Below are 22,128 nucleotides of genomic sequence, written 5' to 3' on the forward strand. Positions count from 1 at the left end.
ATTACTTAATATTAAGTATCAGTGTGTCGTTAGACAATAGAATTAGGGTCCGTGTACCATACTCTGATAGAGACAGTTTAAGGAGACGCATCTCCATCAGTATGTGGCAGGATACGTGTATTTAAACCAGATTAAATCATATTGAACTGCTCATGATATTCATCTCAGGTCACATATGTCGAATCGGTGTCCGGCTGCCCGTCCGGTCCGCGGTACCAGCCCCGAACCTGAATGAGTTTGACACCCCTGATCTAAGTTATTACAGATGTATTTGCTATTTATTTTTAAGGTTCATTTTCAACCATTGCTGATTCATCTTCATCTTGTTATATTCATATCATGAAAGAGGGAGCATGTGTTGTTTATTAAGCAATAACTAATGACAGTTATGGTCAGGGTTAGACTAGAAAGGTCTGGTACATTAATTCTGGTTTGTTTATCACACTTCCATCCTAAATTGAATGGTTACGCCCAAGAGGTCAAAGGTCCCAGATGATAAAAAAATAATGTTGTTCTGTGGTCAAGGGAAAATGACTTGTCTGGCATTTAGACATTTTAAATCTAGAATACTTTACATCTAGAACTGGAATGTAATTTAGTAGAAGAAAGGAATGTTTGGACAGGTTGTGTCCTCTTAAGTCGTACACTTGAGTAAGTTCCTCTATCATCACCAAAGTCACGGGTCACATTTATCTTGAGGACACTGTGATGTCCTTGATAAAGCAGCAACCAGGAGTCCCATGGTAACTCTGGACAGAATCTGTCCACAGGACAACTTCATCTTAAAACATTTGAATTGAAACTTTGAATATTCCCTGCATTTTGCAACCCTACTCGCGATTATTAGAATCATCTCTGTTATAGGAACTGAATGTATTGTTCATTGTGTACACATGACATCACTAAAGTTACTTCCCTTTTTTCCCCCAAGGAGGGGTTTTAATTTTTTATTTTCTGTGCCAACGGGAGGGTTTCGGGACAGAAGATGTTGCATGTGAACAGACGCTCTGACTGAGTGAGACCTTTCAGAAATAATAGTGACAGTAAAAGAATGTAGAATGTCAGGTCCCCTCTAATCCCTGTGAAACCCAACGCACACACACACACACACACACACACACACACACACACACACACACACACACACACACACACACACACACACACACACACACACACACACACACACACGCACACAATTCTGAGTCATTATAAGAAATAAAAGTTTCCAGAATGAGCAATCGAAGATATTCTCCTTGTTACATTTTGCAAAACGTTTTATTTTTTTCCGTTATGATGAATGTGTGAGAGAGAGAGACGCAGGAGGCGTGAATGAAATCTGACACCAAGCGATTGATTGATACGATGAACCACTCCGTTAAAAAAAAAAATTCGCACATGACTCCTCCCGGTTTGGACAGATTCAAATTTCCAAAATCCCTCCAAAGAGCCACTTGCACGAGACCCTTATTTAAACAAGTCAATGTCTGGTTTGGGTTTTAAAAACTCAACAAATGTCATCTAACAACGGTCAGAACTCGCTGCTCTTTGGTTTTCGTTTGAATGAAAGTCGTATAAATCCGTCAGAATAGAAGTGAGTGAGAGTTTCTGATGACGCTCATCTCAACCGACCCGATTCTCGGCGCCATTTCTCGAAATGTCGGCACGACCAGGTAAAGTAGAGCGTGGTTTGTGGTGTTGTGTCAGCGCAACACGAAGAGAACCCAGGTGTGTGAAGCCAGAAAACTATTTTCAGCCACAGCTGTGTGTGTGTGTGTGTGTGTGTGTTTGTGTGTGTGTGTCATTTGTGACAGATCACCGTCCCAGTTTGAAACATATGATTAAAAAGAATGTTTTCCAGCCACGGAGCCACGCTGCAGACACATGAAGTGCTAATCAGCACAAACCTACACCTTGATATCCTTGAATTGAATTCAAAGCTCAGGTCCCGAGTGGATGATGAAGCCTCGGCGTCTCTCGGCGGCGTGGAGCGTCGTCAGAGGCTGAGGACCGTGCATCAGGAACCGATGGCCTCTCATGGCTCCCCATTCAGTTCCTGATGCAGTATCCCCAACATCAGGGAACCTGTCCGTCACTGCACAGGTGCAAACGCAGTCGTGCTCACCTGTACATCAACACGAATAATAACTCACAGAGCGAAAGAAACCCGCAACGTTTACATAAAAGTGTTTCTGCTGCCTTCAGGTGCTGCTGCGTTCAGGTGCTGCTGCCTTCAGGTGGCGTTGTGTTCAGGTGCTGCTGCGTTCAGGTGAATCTTAGTTGACTCCGTGAGACAATCAAAGCTCACAGTTGCCAGCTGAGATTAAACTGGATCACAGCTGGTCCTCGGTTTTACACTTTCATCTTTAAAGTGACAAATTAGTAGTTTGTGAATTTACCCCCAATCGTCATAGTCAACATTATTTATTTATTTATTTATTTTAACCCTTTAATTACACATGATTATTTTTTTTTCTGGTTAGCATCTGTTTTATTATTTGTTACCTGAAGTCCACTTTAAGTCCACCGTAATTCCACCTTAATGAACCGAGGTCACGTGAGAAGCCGAGTGGGAGTCTGACGTCTGCTGTTCATCGGGTTCTGTGGACGATACTTCGCCTGCCGTCTGGAAGTATAATATAATAGTATCAGTAGTATAATAAAACTCTGTGTACAAGTATTTTCAGACCAGGCCCAAATGACATGTTGGATTTGTTCCGGCCTGCGGCCTACAGGCTCTAACGAGGCGAGACGTGGACGGACAAAGGATCAATTAGAGCTGCGGGGGACCCTGAACACGGACCCCCCCCCCCAGCCCCCCCCGCTCGGCCCATTGTCCCGTCCTCTGGAAACAGAAACATAAAGACAATGTGATTTGTTTCTGCTGCGCTTCACTCCAAAAGGCCTCGCAGCGTCAGGGAGGTTCCCTTTTTCTCTCAATGTCGTCTTCAAAGTGTCGGCAGATGTGTCTCTACATGCCAACCCCCCCCTCTCACACACACACACACACACACACACATGCACACACTCACCCCTCCTTCTATTGGGCTGTTTCTGGTCAAACTTCATAATCATCATGTAGCCTGATTAACGTTTAACTGGCACACGACATGCTAACAGAAGAAAAAGTAGATAATCCTGTACAACACAAACGCACAAAACAAGCTTTGTATAACAGCTCTGAAACATTATATATATATATATATATGTATATATATATATATATATATACATATATATATATATATATATATATATATATATCCAACCAGACATCTTTATTTGTGCCCTTTTAAATTGCACAATGATGTGGAGCATAAATTTCACATCTGGTTCACGTCTACGAAAACCTTCTTTTTATTTCAACAACTGAGAACATTTTAAAGCAAAATCAGAAGCGGTGTGAAGAACGCGTGGCGCTGCATTAGAAGACGAACACATCAAACGGAACTTCTCTCAGCTCAGAAAAACACACAAGAGACAAAGTGGACTCCTCACGTGGAGAGTTTGATATCAGCATGATGGTTCGTACTAGAAGGTTGTCTTACCTCAGTGATGAACACTCGCCAGCTGCCAGACTGAGGCGAGCAGAGAGAGTCCAAACTGACCCCAACACACACACACACACACACACACTCCTCCCTGTCCACCCCCTGTCCACCCCCCCCACCAAAACGCATCACCCTGGCCAGTCTGCTCTCACTGGGATCTGGGCTTTAAGATGTTTACCTCTCTTTTCCCAGGATTTATCTTCATGAAATAAGTTGGATTTTAATGCAAGACTCCATTTAGTTTGTCTCGTCATGTAACTATTTTATATTTATCAGTATATAACAAATGTTAATTCAACTCAACTTTAAAAAAACTGAGGTCATGACTAACTTCAGAGCAAGCAATATACTTTTCTTTACTTTAAATTCCATGTATTAGGGTCTAAAGGTGTTATTCAAGCTTTCAGTTGTAGATTCCATATCTCTTTTTTGTATACAAATTGTATTCCCTGACACCAAAATCACCCTTTATTCCTCCTAAAATGTGTGCAACAAATATGAAATGAAATTGAAATTAGCCCATTGTTTTGAACGTTCAGTTCCTCTAAATGTTCCTTTATCTCTGTGAATCAGCTTCCTTCATTCTTCAGTTCAAACACACGTTCCTTTCTCGGCGTGGTGGCTGCGTGTGAATGAAGAAACATTTTGGATTTGTTTCGTAGCTGTTGGATGACGGATCGTTAACCGCTTCAGTCAACCATTAACTCTCTCTTGTGGGAGCTTCTCTTATCGAGCAGCCGTCGTCCTTCCCCACCTTCGAATGTCTGACGTGTGGACAGCTGACGTCTTCCCAGCGTCCAAAACGCACAGCGGGTCACTGAAGCGGTCCTCAACAGGTCGAAATGCATCAAATACCATGTGATTATTAAGTACATAGTTTAAATCAGTTCATGATGATTAGTCCTCGGGTTTTGTATCACTTCTGCTTCTGTTTCTGGCCTAAAAAGTGAAGCCAACGAGGAAGTGAAATAAACTTGAATTCTTTCTAATAAAAGTTAAGGGCAGACTTCAGTTATAATGAAGTGAGTGTGTGCAGACGTCCATGGTAAAATGTCTCTTGATACATTCCCTCAGGTTAAACATGAGTTCATAGTCCCGATTTTGAGTCTTATACAATACAGCATGAGTTGTCTTTGATGAATGATGGATAAATGATGAATAAATGATTTAGAGTTAATTAGACTATAAAGCAGGATTGACCGCTGCTGAACCCATCGATATGTCTCGGCGTGTCATCCCTATATTTAGATTGAATTATGACTTAATTCGTCACTTATCATGTCAATATTCACCAAATATCTTAGATTGATAGATCCAGAACTGAGTTCTCTAGTTTGAAGCAAATATGACGGATGTTTTATTATAAAAAAAACAGACTGTCAGAAGTGGAACAACAGCCAGCTGAGATGAGATCAGCTAAAATGATTTCTGTGAATTACTGTGACCTGATGTGAGCCTGACCTGATTGGTAACAGACAAAAAAACATTTAGGGTCGTGGCCTAAAAAAACACAGCAGGCACGGCGATCGTACATAATGAGAAAATATTATTATTATTATTGTAGTCGAGATATGTCATGACTGAATGAATCTTCCCGCTGCCGTGGCGTTCAGCCCCGGGTGATCTGGTGGAGTGAGGCGCTCACTGATGCAGTTTTAAACCTCCAGAACCCTTCGCAGCCCCATTCCAGGCCCCCCCCCCACACACACACACACACACACTTCCTGTTTGGGGGAAACTTTCTCCGCTCATTGAAAGTGTGCCGAGCAGCCGCAGCCATGACCATAAACCCAGTGTGTGTGTGTGTGTGTGTGTGTGTTGCTTTGAAGAGAACCAGCAAAGCGACAGTCAGCTAGAGGCACATCGGCTGCATGGCTGTCTCTTAAGTTACCGCTTGGATCCAGTTGGAACAGGGTGCCACGATGCCAAAGGAGGCCCTCTTGAACGCCCTGGACGAACTCGGAAAAAACGACTTGGAGCGTTTCAAGTGGTTCCTGAAGGACGAACGCCTTCAAGACTCCTCGACCATCCCGGTGAACAAGCTGGAGGATGCGGAGACGTGGTACGTCGTTGATTTGATGATCCAGACCTACACGGTTCCCGGAGCTGTGACGGTGACCAATCAGGTCTTGAAAAAGATCAACAGAAATGATCTGCTGCTGCAAAAAGGTCAGTCCCAGGAACCATAAGGAAGAAATATTTATATTTATATAATATAATTATATTATAATATATATAATATAATATTATAATAATTATTTGACATACGATAATCCACAATGTTTTTAACTGCAGCAGGTGTTTTGTTAGCGTTTCAGACTCTGGTTGCATGTTGTGTTGTGGATTGTTTTCTCCTCCGATGGGCAATTTTTCTTTCAGATTATGACGCTCTTTCCCTCCTGCTAAAGGATTAATGGGATTGATTTGAACATTATCTAGATTATGAGAACCAGCCTGTCTTGTGTGTATACTTTCTGACTCTTCTGTGACAACATTTTTTAGAAATTCTAATGATGAGACTGTAAAACTTGCACGATGAAGCGATAGATTATAAATCCGATGCTGTACTCCAGCATGAATATGATTGGAATTTGCTAGTCATGTGGTACCCAAGGAGCTTTGTTTCTGCTTTGCCCAAGATAACAGGGATATTACTGATGCGTTTGACCATAAAGACAGTGAAGCTGGTTCCATATTTTGTGACCAGGAAAACTAATACTTTAATCGTTTCAATATTTGTGTTTGACACAGATGAAATCACTTTGCAACCAAAGTCAGCATCCATCTTAAATTACCAACAAAAGCTTCAATCCAACCTTCAGAACAAGTTTCTCCTTGCCCCAGAATGGTTGAAGAACGATGAGCCACGTCTAGATGATATCTACACAAAGCTGTACATCACATCAGGGTGCGACGGACACATCAACCATGAGCATGAGGTCATCGAGCTTGAGATGAAACCAGCAGGAACAGAGAACCCCATCAAACCTTGTGACATGTTCAAACACCCCTCTGGAAGATACAAACCCATAAGAACAGTTCTGACAATTGGAATCGCAGGAATTGGCAAAACCTTTCTCGTGAGAAAGTTTGTGTTGGATTGGGCTGAAGGAAGAGCCAATCAAGATGTGCATCTCATTTTCCCTCTCAACTTCCGCCAGCTGAATTCGTGTAAGGACCGTTTTTGTTTGGCAGAGCTCATTCATGAATTCCTCCCAGAGTCCAGAGACATCCAGAAAGAGGTTCTCAATGACATCTTCACAAGTCTGCAGTCATCAGGAAACGACAACTATGACAAGAGTGAATTCAAAATTCTGTTTGTCTTGGATGGACTGGATGAGAGCCGTCTTTGTCTGGACTTCTCTACCAGTGGAGATCAGGCATTTAACTTGGATGTGACAGCGCCAACCTCAGTAGACGTGCTGCTGACGAACCTTATCAACAAGAAACTGCTGGCCTCCGCTCGCCTCTGGATAACCACGCGACCTGCCACAGCCAGTAAAATCCCTCGAGAGTTCATCAGCGTCATGACAGAGGTCCGAGGGTTCACCGACCCACAGAAGGAGCAGTACTTCAGGAAGAGGTTCAGAGACGAGGACCAGTCCAGCAGAATTATCTCCCACATCAAGACATCACGAAGCCTCCACATAATGTGCCACATTCCAGTCTTCTGCTGGATCACTTCTGCAGTTCTGGAGGAGGTGATGAACCCCAAAGAGGGAGTAGAGCTGCCCAAGACACTGACTGAGATGTATATCCACTTCCTGGAGTTTCAGATGCGTCATACAAAAAATAAGTACAACCAAAAACAATGCATTAAGTGTATTAAGTCATTAGCAAAACTGGCTTACCACCAACTGGAAAAGGGCAACCTGGTCTTTACAAAGGAAGATCTCAAAGAGAGTGGCATCGATGTGAGTGGAGCCTCGGTGTGCTCTGGAGTGTTCACAGAGATCTTCAAAGAGGAACGTGGGAGAAGGAATAATGAAGACAAGTTGTTCAGCTTTATCCATCTGAGTGTTCAGGAGTTTCTTGCAGCTTTTTATGTAGAGATGGCAGCCACTACCAAACACAAGAATGTAATGTGTGAGCCGGGTCAAACTTGTGGGGAACAAGTGAAAATGTTTTTAAGCAGAACATCGATGTCTGAGATCTACAAGTTTGCTATTGACAAGGCCTTGATGAGTCCAAATGGACACCTGGACCTGTTCCTCCGATTCCTCTTGGGTCTCTCTCTGCAAACCAATAAGAATCTCCTACGAGGTCTGATGACACAGACAGGAAGAAGCGCAGAGTCCAATCAGAAAACAGTTGAGTACATCAAGAAGAAGATCAGCGAGAATCAGTCTCCAGAGAGAAGCATCAACCTGTTCCACTGTCTGAATGAACTGAACGATCGTTCTCTAGTGGAGGACATTCAACAGTACCTGAGCTCTGAAGGTCTCTCCACGAATAAACTGTCTCCTGCTCAGTGGTCATCTCTGGTCTTCATCTTACTGTCATCGCGGGATGATTTGGCTGTGTTTGACCTGAAGAAATATTCTGCTTCAGAGGAGGCTCTCCTGAGGCTGCTGCCAGTGGTCAAAGCCTCCAACAAAGCTCTGTAAATATAAACTGTGTCACATGTTTGGGGGTTTTCCAAAAATGTTTATGTTTTAATGATCTGGTAGTTGTACGATGTAGTCAACCAATCAGTTAGTTGATTAATTGAAAAGTCTGTCAAATTGTCTCCTCGATACGATTCTACCTAAATGAATATATACTGTATATATATATATATATATATATATATATAGAAACACATATAGGGGCAGAGTGTATCTTTATCATCCATTCTCTTTCAGGCTGGGCAGCTGTAATCTGTCAGAGAGATGCTGTGAAGCTCTCTCCTCACTTCTCAGCTCCAGGTCCTCTAGTCTGAGGGAGCTGGACCTGAGTAACAACGACCTGCAGGATTCAGGAGTGAAGGTGCTCTCTGCTGGACTGTGTAGTACAAGCTGCCAACTAGAGGCTCTAGGGTGAGATAACAACGTGATGATTTAGTGTCACGTCTTGTTTCCAACATATTTCAATAGTTATAGTCGTATTGATTGAGGAACAGAGAAAATGTTTATCAGAATAGGGAGGTGCGGTCAGAAGTTCTGATCATATCACTATTTCTCTACTTGGGAAAAAAATGGGAGTTTTGCAAAGCAAACTATACGTGACACATATGGTATTTTTGATGAACTTGTGTTGGCACATTTGCTTCATAAGAACGATCAACATGTGTACCTGAATTACACTGGATACATTTGGGATGTAAGAGCAAATCCAAAAGGAAATTATAAGCACTTATCACTGTTTTAGGTTGAATCAAACCAAGCTCACAAAGATTGGCTGTCAGGACCTCGCATCGGTTCTCTGCTCCCAGTCCTCCCATCTGAGGGACTTGGACCTGAGTAACAACGGCCTTCTCGATTCAGGAGTGAAGCTGCTCTCTGCTGGACTGGAGAGTAGTCATTGTGCACTGAAGACTCTCAGGTGAGACTTGTAGTACCAATATTTTCCCATTTTATTGTGTTTTTGTTTGAAATTATGCAGCAGAAAGTTTTAAAAGTCACATGGAATAAGATAAGATGTTTCTTTTTTTACAAATAACATTAGAATAAGGAAATTTAAAAATCAGGAAGATTTTTTACATTATAGACAGTAAAAAAAATGTTTGTGTTTCTTTGTCACAAACTCTCCTTCAGGCTGAGTGGCTGTAATCTATCAGAGAGAAGCTGTGAAACTCTGTCCTCAATTCTAAGCTCCCAGTCTTCTACTTTGAAAGAGCTGGATCTTAGTAAGAACAACCTGCAGGATTCAGGAGTCATGTTGCTCTCTGCCGGACTTGAGAATCTACGCTGTAAACTGGAGACTCTCAGGTCAGGTCTAATTCTCCGTTTTTTTCTAACATTGTGTTGTGATTCAAACAGAAAGGGAACCATTGTCGTTTTTTTTTGCGTAGTATGCCTACTGCTTGAACATAACTATTTTTCACTGCTGTGACAAGATTGAATATAACTTTTTAAAACAATGTAGGTCATCATGACCACATTCAGGTCAGCATATTTCCCACTTTAAATCATTCAACTATTTTGTTTTTTTTATGTTTATCTTCATATTTGTTATACACTAATGACTTTATTTTGTAGTAGTTTTCAGTTTTAACTGTCTGACCCTGTTATTGTTTAGACAAGATGGACTGTTGAGCCTCACTATCACATTTTTTTTATTGTACTCATTTAGGTTGAATCACACCAGGCTTTCAGAGTTATCCTGTCAGCGTTTATCATTAGCCATCAGCTTCCAGTCCTCTAGTTTGAGAGAGTTGGACCTGAGTGACAACGACCTGGAGGAGTCAGGAGTGAAGCTTCTTTCTGTTGGACTAGAGAGTCCACACTGTAAGCTGGAGACTCTCGGGTCAGTACTCTTTTGATTAACAAATGTCACTGATGGTATCTAACAGGACATTTCAGAGTGTGTGTGTGTGTGTATGTGTGTGTCTCTCTCTCCAGGCTTTCAGGGTGTATGGTCACAGAGGAAGGCTGTATTTCTCTGGCCTCAGCTCTAGGATCCAACCCCTTCCACCTGAGAGAGCTGGACCTGAGCTACAACCACCCAGGAGTGTCAGGTGTGAGGCTGCTGTCTGCTGGCCTGCAGGGTAAACACTGGAAACTAGAAACGCTGAGGTAAGAAGAGGTCCTGTCCCACCAAGACTGACCTCCTGACTGGTCTTATACATATATAGATCAGGATTCAGTGCTGATTATATTACAAAAACGACGTCTCTCAGGTTGGGTTTGAGTTTCATGTTAGAATTATTATCATTTGAAGGTTGTATATTATTGTCATATAGCTTTTCTCAGGACTTTTCTTGAGCAACATTCATTCATTTATTTTTTTATACTTTTTATTTAGATTTGACTTACTTGCTTTGATTCTTTGTTCAGGGTGGAACATGGTGGAGAGCAGAGGCTGAAACTTGGCCTGAGGAAATGTAAGCCTGTATTAGCTTTCATTCACCAAAAAAAGGCAGCGCATTTTAGTCTAAATCCAGTGTGTCAGATGATAAACATCTGCTGTGTTGTTTGTTTTCTCTCCGTCAGATGCCTGTGAACTCACCCTGGACACAAACACAATGAACAGACACCTCAAACTGTCCGACAACAACAGGAAGGTGACAGTGGAGAAAAGGAAGCAGCTCTACCTCGGTCACCCAGAAAGGTTCGACTACTGGTACCAGGTGTTGTGCACCAATGGTCTAACCGGTCGCTGTTACTGGGAGGTCGAGTGGAGAGGAGACGTCGAGGTCGCGGCCACTTACAGAGGAATCAAGAGGAAAGGAGAAAGTGCCGACTGCTCGTTTGAAGGGAACAATCATTCCTGGTGTCTGACCTGCTCCACTGTCGACGGTTATTCCGTCAGTCACAACGACAGGAGCGTCCGCCTGTCCCGCTCCTCCTCCTCTGGCAGAGTAGGAGTGTACGTGGACTGGCCCGCTGGCGCTCTCTCCTTCTACAGAGTCTCCTCCGACGCACCTGTCCACCTCTACACCTTCAACATCGCATTCAGCGAGCCGCTGTATCCCGCTTTCGGGTTTGGGTTGTTCGGCTCCTCCGTGTCTTTGTGTTCACTGTCGGAGGGAGAAACTCCTCCAGTGTAGAGAAACACACACACACACACACACACACACACACACTGCTGCACACACACACACACACACAAACAAACACAGAAAGACACACACACACAAAGACAAACTCTGAGAGTCATTCTATCCCCAAATGGGAAATTCAGAGGTTGCACAGACATGAGCCAATACAAAGATTAATATAATATAACATGTAAAATAAGAAAAGTATAGAAATGCACATTTTTAAAGAGAATTTAGACTCTAAATTACAATACAAAAAAGAAGAGATTTTAAATATTGGTGCAATACCCTCTCAAGTTTTTATTTTGAACCGTAAAGCAAATTTGAAAGGGGCTCTATTTTACAAAAACTTTCTCTCTTTTTTTCTCAGAAAATGTGATTTATTGATTGCAGCCTGACTTAAAAGACAATTCCATTGACTTTACACTGCAGTGTTTTATATATAAAGCTTGGTATGAAGTACCCTTTTATGATGTAGCATCATTGCTGGTTGGCTCTTGACGACCTCCCTCACCCCCTTATTATGAATTTGTATTTTCCTCTGATTGGTATATTCTCTATGTTATTTGGAGGATCCTATGTCACATCTTATAGTGAACACAAAATAAAATCAAACAAATTGGTTGGACTGCCTTCAAGTGTATTGACCTGATGTGTGTGTGTGTGTGTGTGTATTTGTTATTTATTTCCTGCAAATCCGTCCAATGGATTCAAACATGTGGCATTTCCTAAAGCAATTGTCAATGTTTCTGTAGTTTTCTTCCCTCAAGGCTTTGCATTGTTTGTCGTCGTGTGTTTTCCTCCCTGCGCAGTATTGCAGATGCTGTGTTTAGAAAATCTCTACAAAAACCAAAAACCTCTAAGGTTGTGTAGTTTTTGTCGTTAACGTCGGGCTGAGGATCAGTGTTTTGACGGCAGAGGCTTCGCCATAATTAAGAACTTTGGCGACAACCCCTTCTCCAAGCCTAAATCCAGCAGCTTTAGATGAGATGATGCCACCTGGCGGACAGCCGGCGCAAGGTTTGACTCGTTTGTTATTGAGTTGAAGTGACGTCACCAGGAGAGAGAGAGAGAGAGAGAGCTCCCGATTTGGTGCGAAGCTGAATTCATCCTTGAAGCTTCTTTCACGCGCGAGCTCAGGACATCGTTCGTCTGTAAGTACATATTTTGTGTTGTTGTATAAATGCAGTTTAGACAATTTCTGAAATATGTTGAATTTATGTTTGTAGATGTTACGAGGATTCTCAGCTAAACATCTAAACTATGATAGGTCTCGTGTCATGCTGGCTTTGTGCCACATTGTTTTACGTGGTATTTATGTACCTGTTTGTTTTGTCTGTTCCAGTTTTACAAAAGATCGAAATATAATAGTTTTACAAAAGATCTAAATATGAAATATGAAAAAATATGATTAACCCTGTTTGAGTGACAGGGTGAAAAAAGTAAAAATGCAAGAAGAGCAAGACTTGTCGTTCATCTTTGCTCAGAAGGAAAAAGTGTTTAGTGTCTAGTTGTCTAGTTGTCTAGTTGTCCTGTCGAGAGGAAACGCAGGCTGAGGGCAGCAAGACGACTTCTCGGAATCCCCAAATCATCATCACGCTGCCGTCTCGCTGACGCATGCGCACGCTGACTGACCCGCGTTGTGGAATTGTGGGGTTTTATTTTTTTGGATAAAGGTTCACAGGGGGGGCTCAGAAAGAGGAACCCGAATGACTTAAAAAAAATCATGTGACTCCTACGTCAGATGCTTCTGGGCCGGATTTCCTCCTTCTTCATTTCTCGTGAACTTCCTTGTGGTCAGACGCCTTCTGGTATCAAACCTCCAGGTGAGGCTGGTTTTCTGTCTGCTTCAGTTTCTTGTGCAGATAAATGTGGAGCTACAGGACGGATGGAGCTGCTGCTGTATATTAACACGAATCATTAAGTGTCAAAATGTATTTTTCTACTTAACATCTTTCTTCTCCGCCTCTCAAAACTTTCACTTTCGCCGCAGGATATTTTCTCCCCTCAGACCAAAGAGGTAAATGTTTGTTTTTAATGTCCTCATTTCCACGTCGCTGTTCCTTTCGTTTTTTTTCTCATTAGCTGTAAGTGTTTGACACATTCAGTTAGAAATGTTTGACTCTGCTCTCGTGGGGGTTTTTTAGCAGGAGAAATGGGGTGTGAGAAATCGCCCCATATTAAGTTTGTTGTCCTGAATGCACCTAGAGCATCTCATTATCATTCTAATTTCAGATGAGCCGGTCCATATCTTATAATGATTTTGTATTTTTGGTATTCGCATCACCGATGTGGTTAGAGGGAATCTGCAGCCATCTGTATGTGGACGGTCTCTTTAGAATCATCGGAGCACATTTTTTATATCCTGATAGTTTTGTTAGATGTGTCTTTGATGCTTTTCACATGGATGGAAATACCGTTGAATATTACAAACCGCGTCGATACCGCCCACATCTGAGTGGAGGCGCCCTCCCGTTTGTGAGCAGCCGCTCTGGGGACCTGGCGGCCGGCTGGTCGTTTCCGTAGAGTCGGTGTGGCTGATGAGCTCCGCCTAGTGGAATGAAAGCAGAACTACGTCAGCCCATGTGTGTTTTTCCTCTGCCTCGATCCACAACGACTTTCTATTTCCCACCAAATGTGGTTTAAAAATGTCCCTGACACTTATTTATTTTAGTTTGATCTGATTTGGTTTATTTCTTTAGGGCCAGTTTAGATCATTTTGGTGGTTTGGTTCTTGGTTGCACAACTATTTTAATGACACAACACATAACACCAGAGATCTGCCTGACTGATTCCACAGAATTTGAATCTTTATTATAACCAGTGAGCATCTGACAGCATCTTGTTTTGTTTTTTGTTTTTTTGTGAAGGCGCTCAGCTTTGAGATGGGGACGGAGGAGGGATGCTCTCCCTCCAAACCCCCACCGCGTGAGGCTCAAAGGTGAGACGAGGAACTCGGAATCTCCGACATTCTCCTCCCTGTCGGAGCTCAGCACACGAAACGACTACCGCGACTGTATCCCGAGTCAGAGCTCCATGTCTGTGTGTTTCATTTCAGGCCGGACTGTCGCGGACCTGCATCCAGCTGCGTATCCTTCCAGTCCATGGAGCCGCCTTTAGTGTTTGCAGTGCAGCTTCCAGCAGAGACCGAGTAAGCCCACAGAAAAAAAAACGGATCTTGAAATTACTTCTTGAGTCGATCTCTGTGTTAAAATGTAGAGAGAGAGATGTTTACAACCTGGGGAAATAAACAGATGGACAACAATGCTGACTAAAGAATCATCTCGGATGCTGTCTCACTTATATCAATATATTCAGCAATTCTCTTACATTTCCCCAAAAGCAGTAAATATAAAGTATTTTCAGTCATATTTTCTGTTTTCTCTGCAGGGTTTGGGAAGTTCCCGGTGACCCGTCCATCGAGCATCCTCAGATGGATTTGGACTCCACATTCATGGTGTGTTTCCACACTGTAAAGGTTCAACAAAAATCTTGACCTCAGACACCAAAGAAAATCAACATTAGGGTTTCTATTTTTTTTTTCAGCATCTTGAGGAAAGCATTGTCGCCTTTGCCAAGAGCGAGCTGAAGACCTTCCAAAAAACTCTGGCCCGTGATGACCCAAAGGGCCTTTATGGGTGGAGTGAAGATGAGGAGGTGTTGGAGGGTGAGGGGAATGAGAAGATGAGGAGGAGGAGCAGCAGCAGCACCAGACAGGCCTTTCTGAAGATCACACTGCACTTCCTGAGGAGAATGAGGCAGGACGAGTTGGCCGACTCTCTGCACAGCAGTAAGAGCCTTTCGCACCCTCTGCTTCTCTGATATTGACATGAACACCCACTGACTGACAATGTGATGTCTGTTCATCCAGCGTACTGTCAACGTCAACTCAAATCCAAGCTGCGGAACAAGTTCCAGTGTGTGTTTGAGGGCGTCGCTAAAGCAGGAAGTCCAACTCTTCTGAATCAGATGTACACGGAGCTCTACGTAATAGAGGAAGGGGCCGCTGGGGTCAACGATGAACACGAGGTCCGAGAGATTGAAACAACGACATCCAGGAAAGCAGAAAGACCCAAAGAAACAATCAAGTGTGAGGACCTCTTCAAACCCTTTTCTGGAAGACTCAAACCGTTCCGAACCATGGTGACGAAGGGAGGGGCCGGAATTGGGAAAACAGTCTTGACGCAGAAGTTCTCCCTGGACTGGGCTGAAGAAATAAACAACCAGGATATACAACTCATATTTCCATTCACGTTCAGAGAGCTGAATGTGCTGAGAGAGAAGGAGTACAGCTTGGTGGGACTTGTCCATCACTTCTTCACTGAAACCAAAGAAGCAGAAATCTGCAGGTTGGAAGACTTCCAGGTTGTGTTCATCTTTGACGGCCTGGACGAGTGTCGACTTCCCCTGAACTTCCAGGAAAATGAGATCCTGACTGATGTCACGGAGTCGGCCTCAGTGGATGTGCTCCTCACAAACCTCATCAGGGGGAATCTGCTTCCCTCTGCTCGCCTCTGGATAACCACACGACCCGCAGCAGCCAATCAGATCCCTCCTGAGTGTGTTGGCATGGTGACAGAGGTCAGAGGGTTCACCGACCCCCAGAAGGAGGAGTACTTCAGGAAGAGGTTCAGTGACGAGGAGCTGTCCGGCAGGATCATCTCCCACATCAAGACATCACGAAGCCTCCACATCATGTGCCACATCCCAGTCTTCTGCTGGATCACTTCTGCAGTTCTGGAGGAGGTGATGGACACCAGAAAGGGAGGAGAGCTCCCCAAGACCCTGACTGAGATGTACATCCACTTCCTGGTGTTTCAGATCAAACTGAAGAATATAAAGTATGATGGTGGAGCTGGGACGGATCCACACTGGAGCCCGGAGAACAGTGAGATGATTGCATCACTGGGAAAACTGGCTTATGAGCAACTGCAGAAGGACAACTTGATCTTCTACGAATCCGACCTGACAGAGTGTGGCATCGACGTCAGAGCAGATTCTTTGCGCTCTGGAGTGTTCACACAGATCTTCAGAGAGGAGAGCAGGCTGTACCAGGAGAAGGTGTTCTGTTTCGTCCATCTGAGTGTTCAGGAATTCCTGGCGGCTCTTCACGTCCATCTGACCTTCATGAAATCTGGTGTCAATCTGATGTCAGAAAAAGAATCCAAACCCTGGTGGTGGTTTCTGTTCAGAACAAAGCCCGAACCAGAAGATGTCTACCAGAGTGCTGTGGACAAGGCCTTGATGAGTCCAAATGGACACCTGGACCTGTTCCTCCGATTCCTCTTGGGTCTCTCTCTGCAAACCAATAAGAATCTCCTACGAGGTCTGATGACACAGACAGAAAGAAGCGCAGAGTCCAATCAGAAAACAGTTGAGTACATCAAGAAGAAGATCAGCGAGAATCAGTCTCCAGAGAGAAGCATCAACCTGTTCCACTGTCTGAATGAACTGAACGATCGTTCTCTAGTGGAGGACATTCAACAGTACCTGAGCTCTGAAGGTCTCTCCACGGATAAACTGTCTCCTGCTCAGTGGTCATCTCTGGTCTTCATCTTACTGTCATCGCGGGATGATTTGGCTGTGTTTGACCTGAAGAAATATTCTGCTTCAGAGGAGGCTCTCCTCAGGCTGCTGCCAGTGGTCAAAGCCTCCAACAAAGCTCTGTAAGTATGAATATATATATATATATATATATATATATATATATATATATATATATATTTATATAATATATTATTACTTCTTCATTGGTTCTTCAGTATCTTTGTACCACCACAAATGAATGCAGCCATGTAATTGAAAAAAGTATCTTCTATTTTATAGCTTATTTAAGGCTCTGATAGATTTGAGTAGGTCTCTGGGATGACCGATGAAGGGCCATTTCTTCTGTTATATAGCTGTTATATGCACAATAAAACAAAAAAACACTGCTGTGTGAAGGCAACCATAGAAATGTGTTTTACTCTCCCTCAGGCTGAGTGGCTGCAATCTGTCGGAGAGAAGCTGTGAAGCTCTGTCCTCACTTCTCAGCTCCAGGTCCTCTAGTCTGAGAGAGCTGGACCTGAGCAACAACGACCTGCAGGATTCAGGCGTGAAGCTGCTCTCTGCTGGACTGTGTAGTAAGAACTGCAAACTGACGACTCTGAGGTCAGTTTAAAAATATATAGTTTGATGCTCTATTTCATTTGTGTGTCAAACATCCTTAATCTTTGCAGTATTTAATAAAAGCTGTGACCATTTTCCTTCAAAAATTGTTAACCATTCAAGAAATGTATTAATTTCTTCATTAAAGCAGACATTCTTTTTCATATACTTACAAAGGGATCAAATGGAGTCCCTCACTATGACAAACCTGTATCATATAACTTTGCAACATCATCTTCTTAGACATTACCTGGCACAAACACCGATAGAGACTAACCGGTGAAGAAAGTGGAACCAATAGCAGCTAAAAAGACACATTTCTTTTAAAGAGACGACTTGGAGCCTTTTTTCAACCGCATTACCCTGCAAGTCTCCTCATGGTGCATCTTTAAAGATGAGTTTGTGGTGACACAGATGTCTGCTTTCTGCCTGTGAATGTTGGGTTTTACAGCTTCCACTCCTGGGGTGGACGACTATTCCCATTTGACTGTATATTTACAATTGATTTAAAAGCAATGGACTTCACACTGACAAGGAATATTAACCTGCCCTCTCTCTCTCTCTCTCTCTCTCCAGGCTGTCAGGCTGTCAGGTCACAGAGGAAGGCTGCGTCTCTCTGGCCTCGGCTCTGACGTCAAACCCCTCCCACCTGGGAGAGCTGGACCTGAGCTACAACCATCCAGGAGACTCAGGGGTGGAGCTGCTCTCTGCTCGACTGGAGGATCCAAACGCGACACTTCACACCCTCGGGTATGGACAGACGAAGAAATTCTCATCATTTAGTATTTTATGGTTTTCTTTTTAATATTTGACGTAAAGTTTATTTAAGTCCACTGTTCACCGATGAGGAAGCTTCCAAACGTTCATTCTGACTTTGTTTCCTCCTCCAGACTGGATCACCTTGGAGAGCAGTGGCTGAAACCGGGTCTGAGGAAATGTAAGTTTGTTTTCACCACCACGGTGGCTTAAATGAAACGCGTGTCCATCCCTATTTGATTCTTAATGTGAAAGAAGAGCAAAGTGTCAGTCTGCCAATGAATGAAGCAACAAACAAACCCATCAGATGTGTCGGGTGATAAACTCCTGCTGTTTTTTTTGGTGTTCTCCCCGTCAGATGCCTGCGAACTCACACTGGACACAAACACAACGAATGAACACCTCAAACTGTCCGACAACAACAGGACGGTGACACACGTGAGAGAGAAGCAGCCGTACCGCGACGGCCCACAAAGGTTCGACTACTGGTACCAGGTGATGTGCACCGAGGGTCTTACTGGTCGCTGTTACTGGGAGGTCGAGTGGAGCAGAAGGGTCGACGTCTCGGTGGCTTATGCCGGAATCGAGAGGAAAGGAAACCTTGCCGGCTGCAGGTTCGGAGGGAACGCCCAGTCCTGGTGTCTGTTTTGCTCCGATGACGACGGTTACGCCGTCTGGCACGACAACAGGAGAACGGACCTCCCCCGCCCCTCCTCCCCCTCAGTCTCCTCCTCACCTCACAGGCTGGGAGTGTATGTGGACTCTCCTGCCGGCACTATGTCCTTCTACAGAGTCTTGTCCGACACTCCGGTCCACCTCCACACCTTCAACGCCTTGTTCACGGAGCCTCTTCACCCCGGGTTTGGTTTCTGGGTGCCCGACACCTCGGTGTCTCTGTGTCCGCTGCAGGAGCGAGAGGGTCCTCCCCCTTCTGGATGACCTAAAAAAATGGAATAACAGTTGCTTACTAACTGTGTGAAATGGGCCGGATGCATGGAAGCGGCAGTCATGATAAAAGTTAGTTGGACTCTCTAAATGCAAAGTAAAGGTGCTTCAATGCTTCCTTGCTTATTTCCTTTAGCGTAAGGAACATCCTTGACAGCCGCTCCACAGCATTTAAAGCTTTAAAGGCTTTAATATACACTCCATATACAAAGGAAGTGTGACAAATAATCCTTTTGTTGTACAGCAGTGAATTTGTCAACAGACTTGAATAAACACCATAAAGAAAAATTATTAAGTCCCAGAAGACAGAGAGGTAAAGTCTCAGCCATTCCAAGGGGACTTATATAAGAAAATACAAGTGTGGGATAAGAAACAAAAAATATTTTGACTCCGTTCTAATTGTTGGACAAATGCGATATTTGTTAAGTTCTAAAAAGGAAATGCAACCCAAGAGTCCCATTTTGTTGTGATTATTGTGGTTATGCGTTGTATTGCGTAATATTACTGTGAAGATATGTAGTAAAGGTGTGTCAGAGTTTAAGCTACAACACATTCACTGAACATCTGCATCTTGGATTTGGGTTCTGGTTTAATCCACCAGTGTCTCTTTTTCTGCATGCGTGATCTACCTTTGCCATGAAGCGGCTTCCGTTAAGTGACATGTCAGAACAAAAGTTTGAGAGATTTAAATTAAATTCTTTGCAAAGTCCCCTCTTTTCCAACTATTTTAAGCAAGAGAAAATATTTTTGTATGAAAAATACTCTTTATTTTGTATTTTGTTATACGTTATTTCTATCCATTATTCTAATCCTCTTGAATGTATGCATGTTGTTTGTGCAAGTGTACATGTAACATGTGGTTATCAAATAAAATAATGATATAAAAGCCTGAAGGTCACGTGACTGCTTTAAACGCCCATAGCGATGCCTGACTGTAAAACGTCATTAAATCACTGACGCGTCCAAAGGCTTCCTTTGAATTTATATTAATAAATATTGACACAGTAATTTATACGTGAAAAATAACCATACCTCACATTTTAAAACGAAGCTTGAAGGTGTCAAACCAGCGCGTCGTATGACGCGGCCCTTTCAAGTCGTTCAGGCAGCTGGTCGGACACCTGTGCGTCATGCTCAGGAGGAACAGCTGATCTCTGAAGGTGAGACCGACTCGATTAAATCATCACAGGTTCCATTTACGGGTTCGTTGTTTGGCCAAAGTTTTATTTCTGCGGCTCAGTCGCGTAAAAACGACAACCGGAAGCTCTGAGCTGGTCAGCTAACCGCCTGCTAGCACCATGCTACAGCCTGCTAGCACCATGCTACAGCCTGCTAGCACCATGCTACAGCTAGCATACCCAGCTGTTAGCATGCTAGGTCACTGCTGTAACCAGTGTTTCGTTGTTATTTAACTTTATTACTATTAAATGACCGCATAATGTTGGCTTGTTTGTACGGACACGCTGACCAATGCGGTCTAATGTCAGCGGTTTGAGGAAGTAGTCCGATCATTTATGTAGACGTACATTTACCACACTGTAAAAATACTACTACCACCGTTAATTAAAAAGTAAAAGTACCTGAACATGTATTTAAAGTACAAAGCAAAACTCTTAAGAGTCCTTCTTCAAGGGGAGAGTTTGTGCTGCTGTTACATCACGCACAGGCCTTCGTTTATACAATTAACAGAAACCCTGTCAGCATAATACAGTTCAACTGATTGATTAATTGATTGCCAATCAGTTATTAAACATCTGAAAATAGTAAAAGGGTTCAGCATAATTAAAGCCTAGGACTAAAACGTATTAGTTAACGCTCATAAATAATGTAACGGCTACAACCATTATTCTCACTACCTGTTAATTGCATTATTATTCCTTTTAAAATGGTAGAAAATAGTTAAACGTGTCTCACAGTGTTTCCAATTTAACTTAAGGTTACATTTTTGGACAAAAGCAAGTCAATTCCTATACTGTAGAAGCCTGGACCAGACAATATTTGTATTTACTTTTTAAGAATCATTTCCAAAACCAGTGATCAGAATAAAAATGGTTGTTACACCTGATTTGCTCATGAAAACAACGTGAATTACAACAAACAATCTGTGTACTAACAGGATTATTTCTCCTATTTCACAACTTTTTTTTAAATTAGCAATCCGTTGCCTGTTTTTGTTCTGGTTTATGCTGTTTGTGTTTAAATTGACGGCAATGACATGACAGTGTTTCCCACGTCTGGCAGCCGCTCATCATGGGCCTGCGGTCCTTCTGGCACAGCAACAAAGTCCTGATTGTGATGGGAACGAGTCTGGGGCTGATCCACTGGGGCTGGTACAACCTGAAGACGAGCCCACATCTGCACAAAACCAGAGACGAGTACATTCCCGAGCCCGGCATCGTGGCCTACGTCTCTCCTCCCAAGAGCAAGTGACCCACGCTCAGGTATTCACCTCCGTTCATAAATCCGTACATATGACCACTGATACGACCCGTCGTTGGCGCACTATGAGGACGCCCGAATGGCCTCCAATTCATGGACACAGATCTCCGCAAACGTCGGTTCGCCGGTCGAGGGGTGAACAAAGTAATGGAGGAAAATACGGGACAAAAAAGGCGATGAAAAGCAGCAGTGGCGCCGCGGGGGGGCAAAAAGAGTCTCTGATAGATGAGTAAACAAACCAACAAACTCCCACATATAAAGACGTCACTCTCTAGGTCTCCTTCAACTTAAAACGTTACTCCACCTCATGGTTTTTTAAATTGAGGTGTGTTGAGCTGCAGTTCCTCTGCTGTCCACAAGATGCCGCTCCAAGAAAACCCCACTCTGGAGGCAGATGGGGGGGAAAACCCCTTTGATTCTCTCCAAAATACCCAATTTAATGCAGGTTTTACAACAGTGCTCCCTTTGGAACGAGGAGGATTTCCCCCCCCCCCCCCCAAAAAAGGTTCAGGACGTCTCGGATTACAATTAGTTTGCCAGTTTGTTTCACAGCCTCACTGGAGGTCAGACAAAAACAAAGTACCACCGAGAACCTCAGTGTTTTTTTAG

The 22,128-nt window shown here is 43.4% G+C and overlaps 2 protein-coding genes across 6 annotated transcripts; both read left to right on the plus strand.

The window, feature by feature from the left end:
• The first annotated feature begins 5,473 nt into the window (after positions 1 to 5,473).
• LOC119217868 (NACHT, LRR and PYD domains-containing protein 12-like) lies at positions 5,474 to 11,322 on the plus strand. The gene is made up of 9 exons (XM_062564455.1): positions 5,474 to 5,720; positions 6,303 to 6,793; positions 6,851 to 8,154; positions 8,396 to 8,569; positions 8,901 to 9,074; positions 9,287 to 9,460; positions 10,094 to 10,267; positions 10,529 to 10,575; positions 10,685 to 11,322. Exons 1-9 carry the CDS (start codon positions 5,474 to 5,476, stop codon positions 11,239 to 11,241), a joined length of 3,342 nt encoding a protein of 1,113 aa, XP_062420439.1. The 3' UTR covers positions 11,242 to 11,322.
• A 985-nt stretch (positions 11,323 to 12,307) lies between these two features.
• LOC119217871 (NLR family CARD domain-containing protein 3-like) lies at positions 12,308 to 19,966 on the plus strand. 5 transcript variants are annotated; one of them, XM_037471875.2, is made up of 12 exons: positions 12,308 to 12,386; positions 12,977 to 13,058; positions 13,226 to 13,252; positions 14,103 to 14,173; positions 14,291 to 14,383; positions 14,623 to 14,689; positions 14,779 to 15,022; positions 15,104 to 16,898; positions 17,209 to 17,382; positions 17,956 to 18,129; positions 18,270 to 18,316; positions 18,494 to 19,966. In XM_037471875.2, the coding sequence occupies exons 4-12, from the start codon at positions 14,118 to 14,120 to the stop codon at positions 19,072 to 19,074; spliced, it is 3,231 nt and encodes a 1,076-aa protein (XP_037327772.2). In that variant the 5' UTR covers positions 12,308 to 12,386; positions 12,977 to 13,058; positions 13,226 to 13,252; positions 14,103 to 14,117; the 3' UTR covers positions 19,075 to 19,966. The 5 variants fall into 5 exon arrangements, with proteins under 5 accessions (XP_037327772.2, XP_037327774.2, XP_037327775.2 ...); XM_037471877.2 differs by having other exon boundaries at positions 12,977 to 13,252; XM_037471878.2 differs by lacking the exon at positions 13,226 to 13,252.
• Positions 19,967 to 22,128: the final 2,162 nt, after the last annotated feature.

This window comes from Pungitius pungitius, chromosome 9 (assembly GCF_949316345.1).
Source record: "Pungitius pungitius chromosome 9, fPunPun2.1, whole genome shotgun sequence".
Classification (NCBI taxonomy): domain Eukaryota; kingdom Metazoa; phylum Chordata; class Actinopteri; order Perciformes; family Gasterosteidae; genus Pungitius; species Pungitius pungitius.